The 15,523-nt window shown below is 49.5% G+C and overlaps 1 protein-coding gene across 3 annotated transcripts in view; it reads right to left on the reverse strand.

Annotated features, from left to right (window-relative positions):
• KIF17 (kinesin family member 17) overlaps nucleotides 1-15,523 on the reverse strand; it is a 54,729-nt gene that overhangs the window by 7,056 nt on the left and 32,150 nt on the right. For all 3 annotated transcript variants that reach the window (XM_030913776.1, XM_030913775.1, XM_030913777.1), the window contains exons 10-12: nucleotides 14,659-14,870; nucleotides 11,700-11,931; nucleotides 488-746 (exon numbers count right to left, since the gene is read on the reverse strand). In XM_030913776.1, the coding sequence (XP_030769636.1) occupies nucleotides 488-746; nucleotides 11,700-11,931; nucleotides 14,659-14,870 (703 nt within the window). The remainder of the gene's footprint in view (nucleotides 1-487; nucleotides 747-11,699; nucleotides 11,932-14,658; nucleotides 14,871-15,523) is intronic.

Genomic DNA, 15,523 nt, shown 5'->3' on the forward strand with positions numbered 1-15,523 from the left:
CCAAGTAGGTGGGACTGCAGGTACACGCGGCCATGCCTGCCTAATTTTTGTATTTTTTTTTTAGAGATGGTTTCACCACGTGGGCCAGGCTGATCTCGAACTCCTGGACTCAAGCGATCTGCCAGCCTCAGACTCCCAAAGTGCTGGGATTGCAGGCTTGAGCCACCATACCTGGCCTGTTAACACAGTTCAAGCCTTACAGCAACTTTAAGAAAGGTGCTGTTATTCATCCCCATTTCACATGAGGACACTGAGTCCCAAAAAGGGCACACAGGCAATGGTGCTGCCAGAATTCCAACCCACATCTGTCTGCCTGCAGACAGTGTGAAAACATACCACTTTCTCAGAGTCCTGACGCATCAGATACCCAGGGCCATGTGTCTGCTACACCCACAGCCTGCAAGGAGAGGCCCACGCTCCCTGCCAGTCTGCAGGATGGTGAACTGTGGAGGAGGCAGGGAGGGCAAGGGCCAGCCAAGCTCCTGACCTACTGGGAGGCTGGTTTTTGTGATGATGGGCTGTGGGATCTTCCAGAAGCCATTATCTTCATCCCAGCAGGACTCACGCCGAATCTTCTCCAGGTTGCTGTAGTTACAGTCCCTGCGAATCAGGGGCTGCACCTGCTCCAGGAGTTGCTGCAAGAGCATGGAGTCACGCTCCTGCCGGCGGATGGTGGCCAAGTAATCGATCTTCTCCAGCTGAAACTCGGACTGCAGATCTCTGATCTCCACCTCTGCTGCCTGAAGCTGAAAGCAAAGGATGACAAGCAGTGAGTAAGGAAAGATACCTCCCGTTCCATCTAACCACCCTCTCCACTCACTGTCCTGCCAGCAGCCACACGTTGTCTGTTCATTGGCCTGATCAGCCATCCATTCTCATCCCCACCATCCATCCAGCCATCCTTCCCTCTATCCATCCATCCACCTTCTCTCACACCCACCAATCCTTCCGTCTATCCAACCACCCTGCTGCCTCTCCACCTGGCATTTAAATAAGCACCTAATGTGTCCCCCCAGCCCTGCAAAATGCAGGGGAAAAGTTGATCAGCACCTCCAACAGCCAGCCCTCAGTCACTATCCCCCAGTATACGTTTCATTCAGGGGCCTTTTAGAGGCCCCCCATCCAACATCATAGTTCTAAAGGATCTCAGAGAACTGCACAAGTGACATCTCTAAGGAGGACAACAGGCACAAACTCTCCAATTGACAATCCTCACTCTCCCACTGCTACAGCCCTGTGTTATGGTGTGACAAACACTGGACCTAAGAGTAAGGCCCACCTTGATTTGATCAAGGGTTCCAGATTCTTTTGGTCTCCTGCTCAAGTCTGCTAGACTGGTCCCCCTGGTCCCTCCTGAGCACAGGCGACTGCCAGCCCCAGCCCTAACCACCCTCTCCCTGAGCCCCAAGACTTCCTGGTACACAGTCTGTTTCCTCAAAGAGCAGGTACAGTTTGATTAGTAAAGAGGGATGTTTGAGGTTGGGCGCTGTGGCTCACACCTGTAATCCCAGCACTTTGGAAGGCTGAGGCGGGTGGATCATTTGAGGTCAGGAGTTTGAAACCAGCCTAGCCAACATGGTGAAATCCCATCTCCATTAAAAATACAAAAAAATTAGCCAGGTGTGGTGGTGGGCACCTGTAATCCCAGTTGTTTGGGAGGCTGAGGTAGGAGAATTACTTGAACCCGGGAGGTGAAGGTTGCAGTGAGCCAAGATCGCACCAATGCACTCCAGCCTGGCGACAGAGTGAGACTCTGTCTCACAATAAATAAATAAGAAGGATGTTTGAATTCATGCACTGACACCCATTTAAGAACAGCTGGCAGGACACCGCCTCAGCCTTCCAAAGTGCTGGGATTACAGGTGTGAGCCACAGCGCCCAACCTCAAACATCCCTCTTTACTAATCAAACTGTACCTGCTCTTTGAGGAAACAGACTGTGTACCAGGGAGTCTTGGGGCTTAGGGAGAGGGTGGTTATGGCTGGTGGTTATGGCTGGCTCCTGCCAGCAGCCACAATGGCCCAGCCTGCTCCATTTTTTTTTTTTTTTTTTTTTTTTGAGACAGATTCACTCTGTCGCCCAGGCTGGAGTGCAGTGGCAAGATCTCAGCTCACTACAACCTCTGCCTCCAGGGTTTGAGCGACTGTTATGCCTCAGCACCCGACTAGCTGGGACTACAGGCTTGAGTCACCACACTCAGCTCATTTTTTGTATTTTTAGTAGAGACAGGGCTTCACCATGTTGGCCAGGCTGATCTCAAATTCCTGACCTCAGGTGATCTGCCCGTCTTGGCCTCCCAAAGTGTTGGGATTACAGGTGTGATCCACCGAACCCGGCCCTGCTCCATTTCTTAGACTGGGTAGTAAGCACATGGTGTTAGTGGGTATAATAATCATTATATATATTTGGACATCTGGAATCACGCACAATAATTTTTGTTTGTTGTTTTTTTTTTTTTTAGAGACAGGGTCTCGGTCTCACTCTGTTGCCCAGGCTGGAGTACAGTGGCACCTTCTCAGCTCACTGTGGCCTCGACCTTCTGGGCTCAAGCAGTCCTCCCACTTCGGCCTCCCAAGTAGCTGGGACTACAGGTGTGAGCCACCATACCCTGCTAATTTTTTAATTTATTGTAGAGACAGGATCTCCTTGTGTTGCCCAGGCTTGTCTGGAGTGCCTGGCCTCAAGCAGTCTTTCTGCCTCAGCCTTTCAAAGTCCTGGGATTACAGGCATGAGCAACCACACCCAGCATGATAATTTTTATAACAGTTTTCTTGAGACATAATTCATATAATTCATATGCCATACAGTTCTCACTATCACCAAGCTGGAGTGCAGTAGCGTGATCTTGGCTCACTGTAGCCTCGACCTTCCAGTCCTCCATCTCTCCCAGTCCTCAGTCTCTCGAGTAGTTGGGACTACAGGTGCAAGCCACCACTTCTGGCTAATATTTTTAAAATTTTTTGTAGAGGCAGGGTTTCCCCCACGTTATCCAGGCTAGTCTTGAACTCCTGGGTTCAAGCGATCCTCCCACTTTGGCCTCCCAAAGTGCTGGGATGATAGGCATGAGCCACTGCACCATCCAATTTATCCCTCTTTTTTTTTTTTAAGTAACTTGTGCTTTTGGTGCCATACCTAAGAAACCACTGCCTAATCCAAGGTAACAAAGATTTATACCTACGTTTTCTTCCAAGAGTTTTACAGTTTTGGCTCTTACATTTAGGTTTTGATCCATTTTGAGTTAATTTTTGTATGTGGTGTGAGGTAAGGGTCCAACATTATTCTTTGGCATGTGAATATCCAGTTGTCCCCGCACCATTTATTGACAAGACTGTCCTTTTGCCACTGAATTATCTTGGCATCCTTATCCAAAATCAATTGACAGGTTGCACGTGGTGGCTCAGTCCTGTAATCACAGCACTTTGGGAGGCTGAGGCAGGTGGATCACCTGAGGTCAGGAGTTCGAGACCAGCCTGACCAATATGGTGAAACCCCATCTCTGCTAAAAAATACAAAAATTAGCCAGGTGTGGTGGCATGTGCCTGTAGTCCCAGCTATTTGGGAAGCTGAGACAGGAGAATTGCTTGAACCTGGGAGGCAGAGGTTGCAGTGAGCCAAGATTGCGCCACTGCACTCCGTCTCAAAAAAAAAAAAATTAATTGATAACTGTAAATATGAGTGTTTATTTCTGGATGCTCAGTTGTATTCCATTGATCTGTGTGTCTGTTCTCATGCCAGTACCACACTGTCTTGATTACTGTAGCTTTGTAGCAAAGCTTTGCAACCAGGAAGTGTGATTCCCCTAACTTTGTTCTTTTCAAGATTGTTTTGGCTATTTTGAGTCCCTTGAATTTCATTGTGAACTTTGGGATCAGCTCATCAATTTCTGCAAAGAAACCAGCGGAAACTCTGAACTCTGATAGGGACTGCCTTGAATCTGTAGATCAATTTGAGGAGTACTGACCTCTCACCAATACGACTCTGCCAAGTCATATGAACATGAGATATCTTTCCATTTATTTTGGTTTTCTTAATTGCTTTCACATTTGTTTCATTGTTTTTGGAATATAAGTTTTATACTTTTTTTTTTTTTTAATAGCTGGGCGTGGTGGTGCACATCTGTAATCCCAGCTACTCAGGAGGCTGAGGCATGAGAATCACTTGAACCTAGGAGGTGGAGGTTGCAGTGAGCAGAAATCATGCCACTGCACTCCAGCCTGAGACTCTGTCTCAAAAAAATGAAAAATAAAATAAGAAAAGATAATATTCGAATCAGCTCCTCACACATGTGCCAGGATAAACTCCAACTACATCAGAGATTTACTTTTTTTTCTCTACCCCTGTGACAGATTACGGATCAGAGATTTAAATGTAAAAAAGATGAAACCATAGAAGTTCTAGAAAAAACATGAGGGAAGTTTCCCAACTATGATTGAAAATGAATATGCAATAATTTTTTAATAGTTGGTCAATTTGACAAAATCTAAACATTGAAAATTTTCATATGGCAAAAATATCATAAAGCACAGTAAAAGACAAAAGACAACCTGGAAAAAAATTTACAGTTTATATCACAGACCAAGAGTTAATATTCCTAGTGTATAAAGAGTTTCTACATGTAGAAAAGAAAAAGAACAACCACCCTAATAGAGAAATGAGCAAAAGAGATAAAAATAGTTCAGAGAAAAACTACAAATGGCCACAAAACATATGAAAAGGTATTCAACACTGCTCACAATAAGAAAAATGCAAATTAAAACCACACTGATGCTGGGCGCGGTGGCTCACGCCTGTAATCCCAGCACTTTGGGAGTCCAAGGCGGGCGGATCACGTGAGCTCAGGAGTTCGAGACCAGCCTGGCCAACATGGTGAAACCCTATCTCTATTAAATTAAAAAAATTAGCCAGGCATGGTGGCACATGCCTGTAATCCCAGCTACTTGGGAGGCTGAGGCAGGAGAATCACTTGAACCTGGGAAGCAAAGGTTGCGGTGAGCCGAGATTGCACCATTGCACTCCAGCCTGGGCAACAAGAGCGAAACTCCATCTCAGAAAAATAAAGTAAACAACAACAACAAAAAACACTAAGAGATTATTTCTCACCTAACAAAGTGGTAAAAATCCAAGTTTTGGGGGCCAGATGCAGTGGCTAATGCCTGTAATCCCAGCACTTTGGGAGGCCAAGGCAGGAGGATCACTTGAGCCCAGGAGTTTGAGACCAGCCCCAGCAACATGGTGAAACCCTGTCTCTACAAAAAACACAAAAATCAGCCAGACATGGTGATGCACACCTGTAGTCCCAGCTATTTGGGAGGCTGAGGTAGGAGGATCACCTGAGCCCGGGAGGCTGAAGTTGCAGTGAGCTGTGATCGTGCCACTGCACTCCAGCACGAGCAACAGGGTGAGATCTCATCTCAAAAAAGAAAAAGAGCTGGGCACGGTGGCTCACGCCTGTAATCCCAGCACTTTGGGAGGCCGAGACGGGCGGATCACGAGGTCAGGAGATCGAGACCATCCTGGCTAACACGGTGAAACCCCGTCTCTACTAAAAATACAAAAACTTAGCCAGGCGTGGTGGCGGGCACCTGTAGTCCCAGCTACTCGGGAGGCTGAGGCAGGAGAATGGCGTGAACCCGGGAGGTGGAGCTTGCAGTGAGCCGAGATGGCGCCACTGCACTCCAGCCTGGGTGACAGAACGAGACTCCGTCTCAAAAAAAAAAAAAGAAAAAGAAAAAGAAAAAGAAAATCCAGGCTTTTGTAAATATACTCTGTTGGTAAGAAACACATGGATATATGCTAGTGGAAATACCAAACAATACAATCCTTATGGAGGAGAAGTTGGCCTATCTAGTGACATCGAGCAAAATCACACTTGCATTACCCTTTGTTCCAGCATTCCCAGTTGGAGGAATAGATTCTAGAGAAACCTACCAAGAATACAGAAGTCATATGCACAGGCTGTTGACTACAGCAGCCTTTATTATTACAAGATATTGGAAACACCCCAAGTGTTTATCAAGAGGGGACTGACTCAATAAGCAATGACCCCGCCTCACGATGGAGAGCTATGTAGCTGTCAGAGAATGAGGAGGCCGGGCGCAGTGGCTCACATCTGTAATCCCAGCACTTTGGGAGGCTGAGGTGGGTGGATCACCTGAGATCAGGAGTTCAAGACCAGTCTGGCCAACATGGTGAAACCTGATTTCTACTAAAAAATAGAAAAATTAGCCGGGCATGGGTGGTGCACACCTGTAGTCCCAGCTACTCAGGAGGCTGAGGTGGGAGAATCTCTTGAACCCGGGAGGTGGAGATTGCAGTGAGCTGAGATTGGGCCACTGCACTCCAGCTTGGGCAATAGAGCAAGATTCCACCTCAAAAACAAAAAAGAATGAGGAGGATCTTTCCATACTGCTGTGGCCTTCAGGATATTATATGTTGTTACGTGAGGAAAGCTAGGTAGAAGAAAGCGTGCACTAGAGCTACTTTTATCTAAGAAAGAGCTGCAGTGAGCTATGATTGTACCACTGCACTCCATTCTGGGCAACACAGCGAGACCCTATCTCAAAATAAAATGAAAAATAAAAATAAAAGCAACAGAGGAAGGCAGAGAGGCAGGCAGGAGCGATGTGGTAGAAAAGATGTTTCTGAAAGATGAGGCAGGAGTGGAGTCAGAGAGATTCCTCGTGTGAGAGGGACTGCTCCCCATCCTGGCTGTCTTTGTAGGGGTCCAGGAGCCCAGGAGTGCAGGCAGTGTCTAGAAGCCTGAGTGCTTGTGTGTGCATATTGGTCCGTTTTCACAAAGCTCATAAAGACATACCCAACACTGGGTAATTTATAAAGAAAAAGAAGTTTAATGCACTCACAGTTCCACATGCCTGGGGCAGCCTCAAAATCACGGTAGAAGGTGAAAGGCACGTCTTACATGGTGGCAGGCAAAAGGAAAATCAGAACCAAGCGAAAGGGGTTTCCCCTTTTAAAACCATCAGATCTCATGAGACTCATTCACTACCACAAAAACAATATGGGGGAAACGGACCCCATGATTCAATTATCTCCCACCGGCTCCCTCCCACAACACATGAGAATTATGGGAGCTATAAATCAAGATGAGGTTTGGGTGGGGACACAGCCAAACCATGTCAGTGTGTACACAAACATACATACATATTTCCTTATACCAAAAAAAAAAAAAAAAAAAAAAACCCAGCTCTCTAGGTACCTTAGGATGAAAAGATCCATCTAAGTCTGAATCTCTCCCATAAGACCTCCAAAAAAACATACAGAAGAACCAGGAGAGAAAAATAAAACCACCCTTAACCAGCCTACAGCATGACCTGAAGACAGAGAATGCTGGAAGCTTTGAATTACATGGAAGTACAGAGATAAACCCTCAAGTCCAGCAGACAGCCCCTGAGCTACCCCATGGGGAGGTAAGCAGAGAGTACCCAGGACAGCATGGGGCGAGGAGGAATGAGGTGATGGAAGGCAGGGTGCAGTCCCTCCACAAGGAGCAAGAAAATCCTAAAATCAGATCTGAAACCTGAAAATGAGAAACTGATGGAAGAGACCAGTATGTGCGCAGGACCAGAGGAGTTAGTCTCCAGAAGGTGCTGCATTTAGAAGTGGGAAGCACTGGCCGGGCGCGGTGGCTCAAGCCTGTAATCCCAGCACTTTGAGAGGCCGAGATGGGCAGATCATGAGGTCACGAGATAGAGACCATCCTAGCTAACACGGTGAAACCCTGTCTCTACTAAAAAAAATACAAAAAACTAGCCGGGCGAGGTGGCGGGCATCTGTAGTCCCAGCTACTCGGGAGGCTGAAGCAGGAGAATGGCGTCAACCCGGGAGGCGGAGCTTGCAGTGAGCCAAGATCTAGCCACTGCACTCCAGCCTGGGCCACAGAGTGAGACTCTGTCTCAGAAAAAAAAAAAAAAAGAAGTGGGAAGCACCCTTGATGTGGAAACTGAAAGTCCTGCAGAAACAAGAGAAAACCACAAAATACAAAAACTACCAAAAAAAACAAGCTTTCCTTTCACCCCCAAGATTTCTGCCCCCTATTTTTGTGCCTGTGAATATGGTATCTTCCTCGGCAAAAAAAAAAAAAGACTGCAGCCGGGTTCGGTGGCTGATGCCTGTAATCCCCGCACTTTGGGAGGCTGAGGGGGGCAGATCATTTGAGCTTAGGAGTTCGAGACCAGCCTGAGCAACATGGCAAAACCCCTTCTCTACAAAACAATTAGCTGGGTGCAGTGGCACGCGCCTGCGGTCCCAGCTACTTGGGAGGCTGAGGCAAGAGAATCGTTTGAGCCTGGGACAGCCAGGGTAACATAGCAAGACCCCCAGGAGTTTGAGACCAGCCTAGGTAACATAGCAAGACCCCTTCTCTACAAAAAATAATTTAAAAAAATTAACCAGGCGTGGTGGTGCGTACCTGTAGTCCCAGCTACTCAGGAGGCTAAGAAGGAGGATTTCTTGAGCCCAGGAGGTCAAGGCTGCAGTGAGCTATGATTGTGCCACTGCACTCCAGCCTGGGCAACAGAGCGAGACCCTATCTCAAAATAAAATGAAAAATAAAAATAAAAGCAACAGAGGAAGGCAGAGAGGCAGGCAGGAGTGATGTGGTAGAAAAGATGTTTCTGAAAGATGAGGCGGGAGTGGAGTCAGAGAGATTCCATGCGTGAGAGGGACTGCTCCCCACCCTGGCTGTCTTTGCAGGGGTCCAGGAGCCCAGGAGTGCAGGCAGTGTCTAGAAGCCAAGAGTGGCCGACAGTCAGCAAAAAGATGAGGGCTTCAGCCCCGCAAACCACCTCATCAAACTAAATTCTGCCAACACCTGAAATGACTGTGGACAAGGATTCTTCCCCTAGAATCTCCTGAAGGAAGACCAGCCCCACTAACACCTTGATTTCAGCCTCGTGGAATTCTAAGCAGAGAAGCCAGCCCCACTGTACCCAGACTTTGACCTACAGAACTGTGAGATGGTATGTTTGTGTATACTGAGTAAATAAATGTATAGTAATTTGTTAACACAGTAATAGGAAACAAATCAGAGATTGATTGATTGATTAATTTGAGACAGGGTTTCATGCTGCTGTCCAGGCTGGAGTGCAATGTCACAATCTCCACTCACTGCAACCTCCACCTCCCAGGCTCAAGCAATTTGGCCACCTCAGCCTCCCAAAGTGCTAGGATTACAGGCATGAGCCACCGTGCTCGGCCTAGAGTTCTATTTAAAACTACACTTCACTATACAAAGAGAAGAGTGTGCTATTGAATGAAAAAAGATACCACCCCAGACTTCATCTCTGCCTTCAGCTGTTATTGATAGTCCAGAAAAACAAGACATCACAGAGTAAACAGAAAAGAAGGAAAGAACAGATGTGTCTAACCAAAGCTACTAGAAGAAACAGAAAATAAAAATCAAAACATTTCAGTGAAGAAAATTCTCCCCGAAAGCACAAGCTCACAGAACCTAGCCAGCAGATTAAAAATGTAACACAAGGCCGGATGCAGTGGCTCACACCTACCCCAGCAGTTTGGGAGGCTGAGGCGGGAGGATTGTTTGAGCCCAAGGGTTCAAGGTTATAGTGAGCTATGGTCGTGCCACTGCACTTCAGCCTGGGTGACAGAGTGAGACTCTTAAAACTAAAAACTAAAAAATAACCCCAATTAGAATACATTTGAATAAAATGTTCTTAAACAGGCAGTCACAGGTATGAACATTTCTAATCCAAAATCAAAAAACTGAGAAAGGGACAAAAAAATCAAGATACGAAATAGGACATTAATGAAAAGAAAGGAAAAAATACTAGAAATGTAGACCTAATTCAAGATATTTACGTGAGAATGAATTCAACTGGAAATATAACAAGGAGCATTAAGCATTAAGAAAAGACATAAAAATAGCCAAGAAGGGCCAGGCGCGGTGGCTCACACCTGTAATCCCAGCACTTTGGGAGGCCCAGGCAGACAGATCACAAGGTCAGGAGATAGAAACCATCCTGGCTAACATGGTGAAACCCCGTCTCTACTAAAAATACAAAAAATTAGCTGGGCGAGGTGGCGGGTGCCTGTAGTGCCAGCTACTCGGGAGGCTGAGGCAGGAGAATGGCGTCCAGGAGGCAGAGCTAGCAGTGAGCCGAGATCATGCCACTGCACTCCAGCCTGGGTGACAGAGTGAGACTCTGTCTCAAAAAAAAAAAAAAAAAGCCAAGAAAATAAAAAACTAAGGATAGGTTAAAGAGGCAAAAAGGTTTTGTTTTGTCGTTTTGCTTTTGAGACGGAGTGTCGCTCTGTTGCCCAGGCTGGAGTGCAGTGGTGCGATGTCAGCTCACTGCCATCTCCACCTCCCAGAGTCAAGTGATTCTCCTGCCTCAGCTTCCTGAGTAGCTGGGATTACAGCGTGCGTCACTAGGCCGGACTAATTTTTGTATTTTTTTTTAGTAGAGACAGCGTTTCACCATGTTGGCTAGGCTGGTCTTGAACTCCTGACCTCTGGTGATCCGCCCGTCTCAGCCTCCCAAAGTGCTGGGAGTACAGGTGAGAGCCACTGCACCCAGTCCAAAGAGGCAAAAAGTTTTATGCTCAGCAAGATCCTTTGGCTGCCAGGATGGTGGTGGGGGCGGGGAGGAGTGGGGAGGACCCTGAAGATGGCCAAGGAGCCATCATGAGGATCAGGAAACCCAGACAGCACAGAGAAAGCTCCAAAGGCAGCGCATGTAACCCTCACTGCGGACAGAATCGCACTCTCCCTGACTCCGGCCTCACTCCCTTTCTCCAGCTGCATCTGCCCACTCTCTGCTCCTAGAACATGCTGACCTCTCTCCTGCTTCAGGCTCCATCCCAATGCTCCTCCTCACGCCACCCAGGGCTGGTTCTCTCTCTCTCAGTTCTCCCAGAAGTCTCTACCTCCAGGAGAACGTCCCTGTCCCCGACCTGTGGTAGCCCAGGTCCTTCTGAGGTTCCCAGTCTGGGTGCTTGTTTCATGGGCATGCTTTGTGGAAAGCACTTTATAGAAATGAATCAAGTTGTGCATTTATAATGTGTGCACTTAATCATCTACAAAAATGAAAACATAAAAACGGAGTTGTCTCGCTCTGGTATTCTCTTCACAGTACTGACCACTCCTCGATATTCTCTTGCTTATTTCTCTGCTGTGTTATTTCTTACACACACACACCCACACACAACACATACATGCATGTACACACACACAACATACCCGCGTGCGTGCACACACACACAACACACACACTGGGAGACAAGCTCCACAGTGACAGGGACACATCTGTCACTGTGACTGCTCTGCCTGCCAGCATCAGAACAGGGTGTGCCACACTGCAGGCACTTAATAAGTGCTTTCCAGCCTGGGCAATATGGTGAGACCCTGACTGTCCAAAAAATTTCATAAAGTAGCCAGGTGTGGTGGTGCACACCTGTAGTCTCAGCTACTCAGGAGACTGAGACAGGGAAGATGGCTCGATTCTGGGAGGTGGAGGCTGCAGTGAGCTGATTGTACCACTGCACTCCAGCCTGGGAGACACAGAGAGACCCTGTCTCTGAAAATAAATAATAAATGCATGCATGCCTGCTATATAAAGAGTAGAGGGCTGCCTGGCTTCCCACAAGGTGTAGGGATGCCTGGATGGGGGTCTCACCCATCTCTGGACAGCTGGGCATGGGGGGCTGCACCTGGGCCTCACCTTCCTCTGCATCTTCTCCAGCAGCTTGCTCTTGGCCCGGACTTCCTCCTGGATGGAGTCGTAGACATTGAGCAGCACCCAGTCCCCACTGTCCTCATCCGAGTTCTGCAGGGCAGCCACCAGCTGCTTCCTGCGCTCGTCTGCGTAGCGCTTACGCCGCTTGTGCTTCTCCTTCAGGTCCTTGTTCTTGGCCTGCTCTCCACCCACCACTTGCTGCTCCAACAGCTGCAGACTGCCGGCGCAGAGGAAAAAGCAAACAAGAAAATATCTGCCCATCACCGAGCGCGTGCCATCCAGCAGGCCCCAGGCTACGCGTAAGCCCACCAAATCCTTCCAACAACCCCACTTCACAGGAAGGGAAACCGAGGCTCGGCGACAGGACGCTGCTTGCTCAGGGTCACAACCAGGACTCCTGCCCAACTCCCTGCCTGTGCACTCGACCACAGTGGTGAGTCAGGGCGGGAATCTTCCTGTGGGCTCAGCTAACCCACCCCTGACCCTGTGGACTTCCCACGCTGGTGCTCCCTGCAGCTGAGCAGGTGCGTTCTGTGTCTGAGGCCACTGGCATGAGGAGAAGAACCCTGGGTTGTGAAAAATGTTCAATGCACTGAACGCACAATATTTAATCAGGCAGGGACACGCACAATACATTGTTAAGACTATTATGTCCAAAATGCTCAAAAATGGTTAGAGTTTTGCCCTTTAAATGTACAAATTTTAGGCTGGGTGCAGTGGCTCACGCCTATAATCCCAACACTTGGGGAGGCTGAGTCAGGTAGACTGCTTGAGCCCAGGAGTTTGAGACCAGCCTGGGCAACATGGAGAGACTCCATCTCTACCAAAAAATAAAATAAAATAAAATAAACTTTAAAAAATCAATAAAAATACACCAATGCCAAAAAAAAAAAAAAAAAAAAAAGATACAAATTTTAAATAACTATAGAGAAAACTTATGGGAATTGCCACCTCCCACTGTCTCATGAAGCAACACAAAAATTTTTCAAACCCTGCCTCTTTCCAAAGGGAGTGAGTAGCCCAGAGGCTTGATAAGGATTCACAAAAGGAGGAGAGGATCATGCTTATGAAAAAAAATGGAACTTTGCAACCTGAGCAGCCAGGCTCTAACCACTTCAGGCTCCATGGCAGCTGGTGCAAAAGGGAACCACGTCCATGTCACTGCTCTGTTTAAAATCCTGCTGCGGGGCTGGGTGTGGTGGCTCACACCCGTAATCCCAGCACTTTGGGAGGCCTAGGCAGGCGAATCACTTGAGGTCAGGAGTTTGAGACCAGCCTAGCCAACATGGTTAAACCCCATTTCTACTAACAACATAAAAATTAGCCAGGCATGGTGGTACATACCTGTAATCCCAGCTACTTGGGAGACTGAGGCACAAGAATGGCTTGAACCCAGGAGGCAGAGGTCGCAGTGAGCTGAGATCACGCCACTGCACTCCAATCAGCCTGGGCAACAGAGCAAGGCTCCGTCTCAAAAAAAGAAAAAGAAAGGCCGGGCGCGGTGGCTCAAGCCTGTAATCCCAGCACTTTGGGAGGCCGAGACGGGCAGATCACGAGGTCAGGAGATCGAGACCATCCTGGCTAACACGGTGAAACCCCGTCTCTACTAAAAATACAAAAAACTAGCCGGGCGACCTGGCGGGCGCCTGTAGTCCCAGCTACTCGGGAGGCTGAGGCAGGAGAATGGCGTGAACCCGGGAGGCGGAGCTTGCAGTGAGCTGAGATCCGGCCACTGCACTCCAGCCTGGGCGACAGAGCGAGACTCCGTCTCAAAAAAAAAAAAAAAAAAAAAAAGAAAAAGAAAAAGAAACAAAAAATCCTGCTGTGGGTGGAGCCCAAGCACCCAAGGAGGGCACACAGGGTCCTCCCTCCAGCTCCCCTGCACCCCCTCCCCGGTTCACTACAGCTTTCACTCACTGCTTGCACGTCTCCAAACGCCCAGGCCGGGTCCCACCTTTGCAGGTGCTGTGCCCTTTCTCTAGGATGCCACCCCTGCAGCAAACCTTATTCAGGTGTCTCCACTTCTGTGAAGCGCCCCCCCCCCCCCCCCACCCCAGCCTTCCCTCCACAGCACACTGCGAAAATAGCCAGGACACGTGCCAAGTGTTTACTGCGTGCCCGGTGCGGGGCTGCCACGCTGCAGGCAATGCCTCGTTTTCACCCTCACCGCAAGCTTCTCACGCTGAGACTATTGATATCGCCCATTCTGAAGATGGGCAGTGAAGGCACAGAGGTTTCAAGTTGGCCCGAGATGGCAGAGCTAGTGGAGGAGGCAGGCTGGGAACTGCTAGAGAACAGGACCCTCTTGGCTCTGCCTGTCCCCTGCCCTGGCCTGCGGGCCCTTGGGACTGGGGCAGCAGCTTGCTCATCCTTGCGTCCTGTGCCCAGCACTCAGGAGTCATTCAGTTAGTGTTTGAACTGTGGCCTCTGGGACTGGGTCTCCCCCATTGAACCCCTGGATGACTATGGCATGGAGGTCGGACTGACATCATTAACAGAAGTGAGAACCGAGGCTCAGAAAAGTTAAGCAACCTAACAAAGCCACACGGCAAGTGAGGAAAGGCCAGCTCACCAGGCGGTCTCAGAGAGTGCCTGGGGATGACTTGTCCTGTGGGTGAGTGGGTATCACATCAGGGAGGGCACTGGAGGCCAGGGGGCTGGGGGCTTGACTGGGATGGGAGAAAAGCCTGTGACACTCTGCCCTGGGATTCCTGAAACCTGAAGGCCAGCAGGCCTGACAAGGGATGCTGGGGCAGCCTGTGTAGCTTCCAGAGCAGAGCCCTGCCCACCCAGTCCCCACTGTGCCTGGAGGGGAATCAGGGCCGCCCTGCCACGTTAGAAGGGAGAGCTGGGAGGAAGCTATGGCACCCCCGCCTCCATCCTGGAACGCAGCCCCTTCCCACCCCACCGTGGGGTCCCGCCAGCCCCATGCTCTGCTGCTTACCGGGCCAGCACCTGCTGCTGGTCCACGACGGGCAGCAGGTCATCGGTCAGCACCGCCACCTCCATGCCCACGCTCTCCCTCCTCACACTGGCTGTGGCCGGCAGGGACTGACGCTGAGCCACCACGGACACTGGGGCCTCAATCTCCAACCACACGCCAGGCTCTGCTGTCGGCACCACCTCCAAGGCCACTTCGGAGGCCAGATCTACCTCCTGAGTGTAAAGAGAAACCCAGGTGGAGGGTGGGAAGGCCACCCCCTCCCCCACGCCCGATGTCTCCCAGGCAGCTCAGTCCCAGATGGGGCCATTCCGCCTGCTGCAGCCCCGACAGATCACCTCCAGCTCAGGGACACCAGTGACACAAAAACACGCCCTGTTACTGCCGCTATTCCCACTGACACCCCCACGCTGGGAGGAAAGCTCCCAGCTTCCTCTCTCACCTCCCACAATCCAGTCTCCACAGGCAGCCAGGGCCATCTTAAAATAGAAACCGATCGGCCGGGCGCGGTGGCTCAAGCCTGTAATCCCAGCACTTTGGGAGGCCGAGATGGGCAGATCATGAGGTCAGGAGGTCGAGACCATCCTGGCTAACACAGTGAAACCCCGTCTCTACTAAAAAAATACAAAAAACTAGCCGGGCGAGGTGGCGGGCGCCTGTAGTCCCAGCTACTCGGGAGGCTGAGGCAGGAGAATGGCGTCAACCCGGGAGGCGGAGCTTGCAGTGAGCTGAGATCCGGCCACTGCACTCCAGTCCGGGCGACAGAGCGAGACTCCGTCTCAAAAAAAAAAAAAAAAAAAAAAACCGATCACATCCCATTCCCAATGAGCCCCGCGTGACTTCCCGTCGCGTTAGCAGCAAAGTCCAC

The sequence above is a fragment of the Rhinopithecus roxellana genome, chromosome 12 (genome assembly GCF_007565055.1).
Source record: "Rhinopithecus roxellana isolate Shanxi Qingling chromosome 12, ASM756505v1, whole genome shotgun sequence".
In the NCBI taxonomy this organism is placed as follows: domain Eukaryota; kingdom Metazoa; phylum Chordata; class Mammalia; order Primates; family Cercopithecidae; genus Rhinopithecus; species Rhinopithecus roxellana.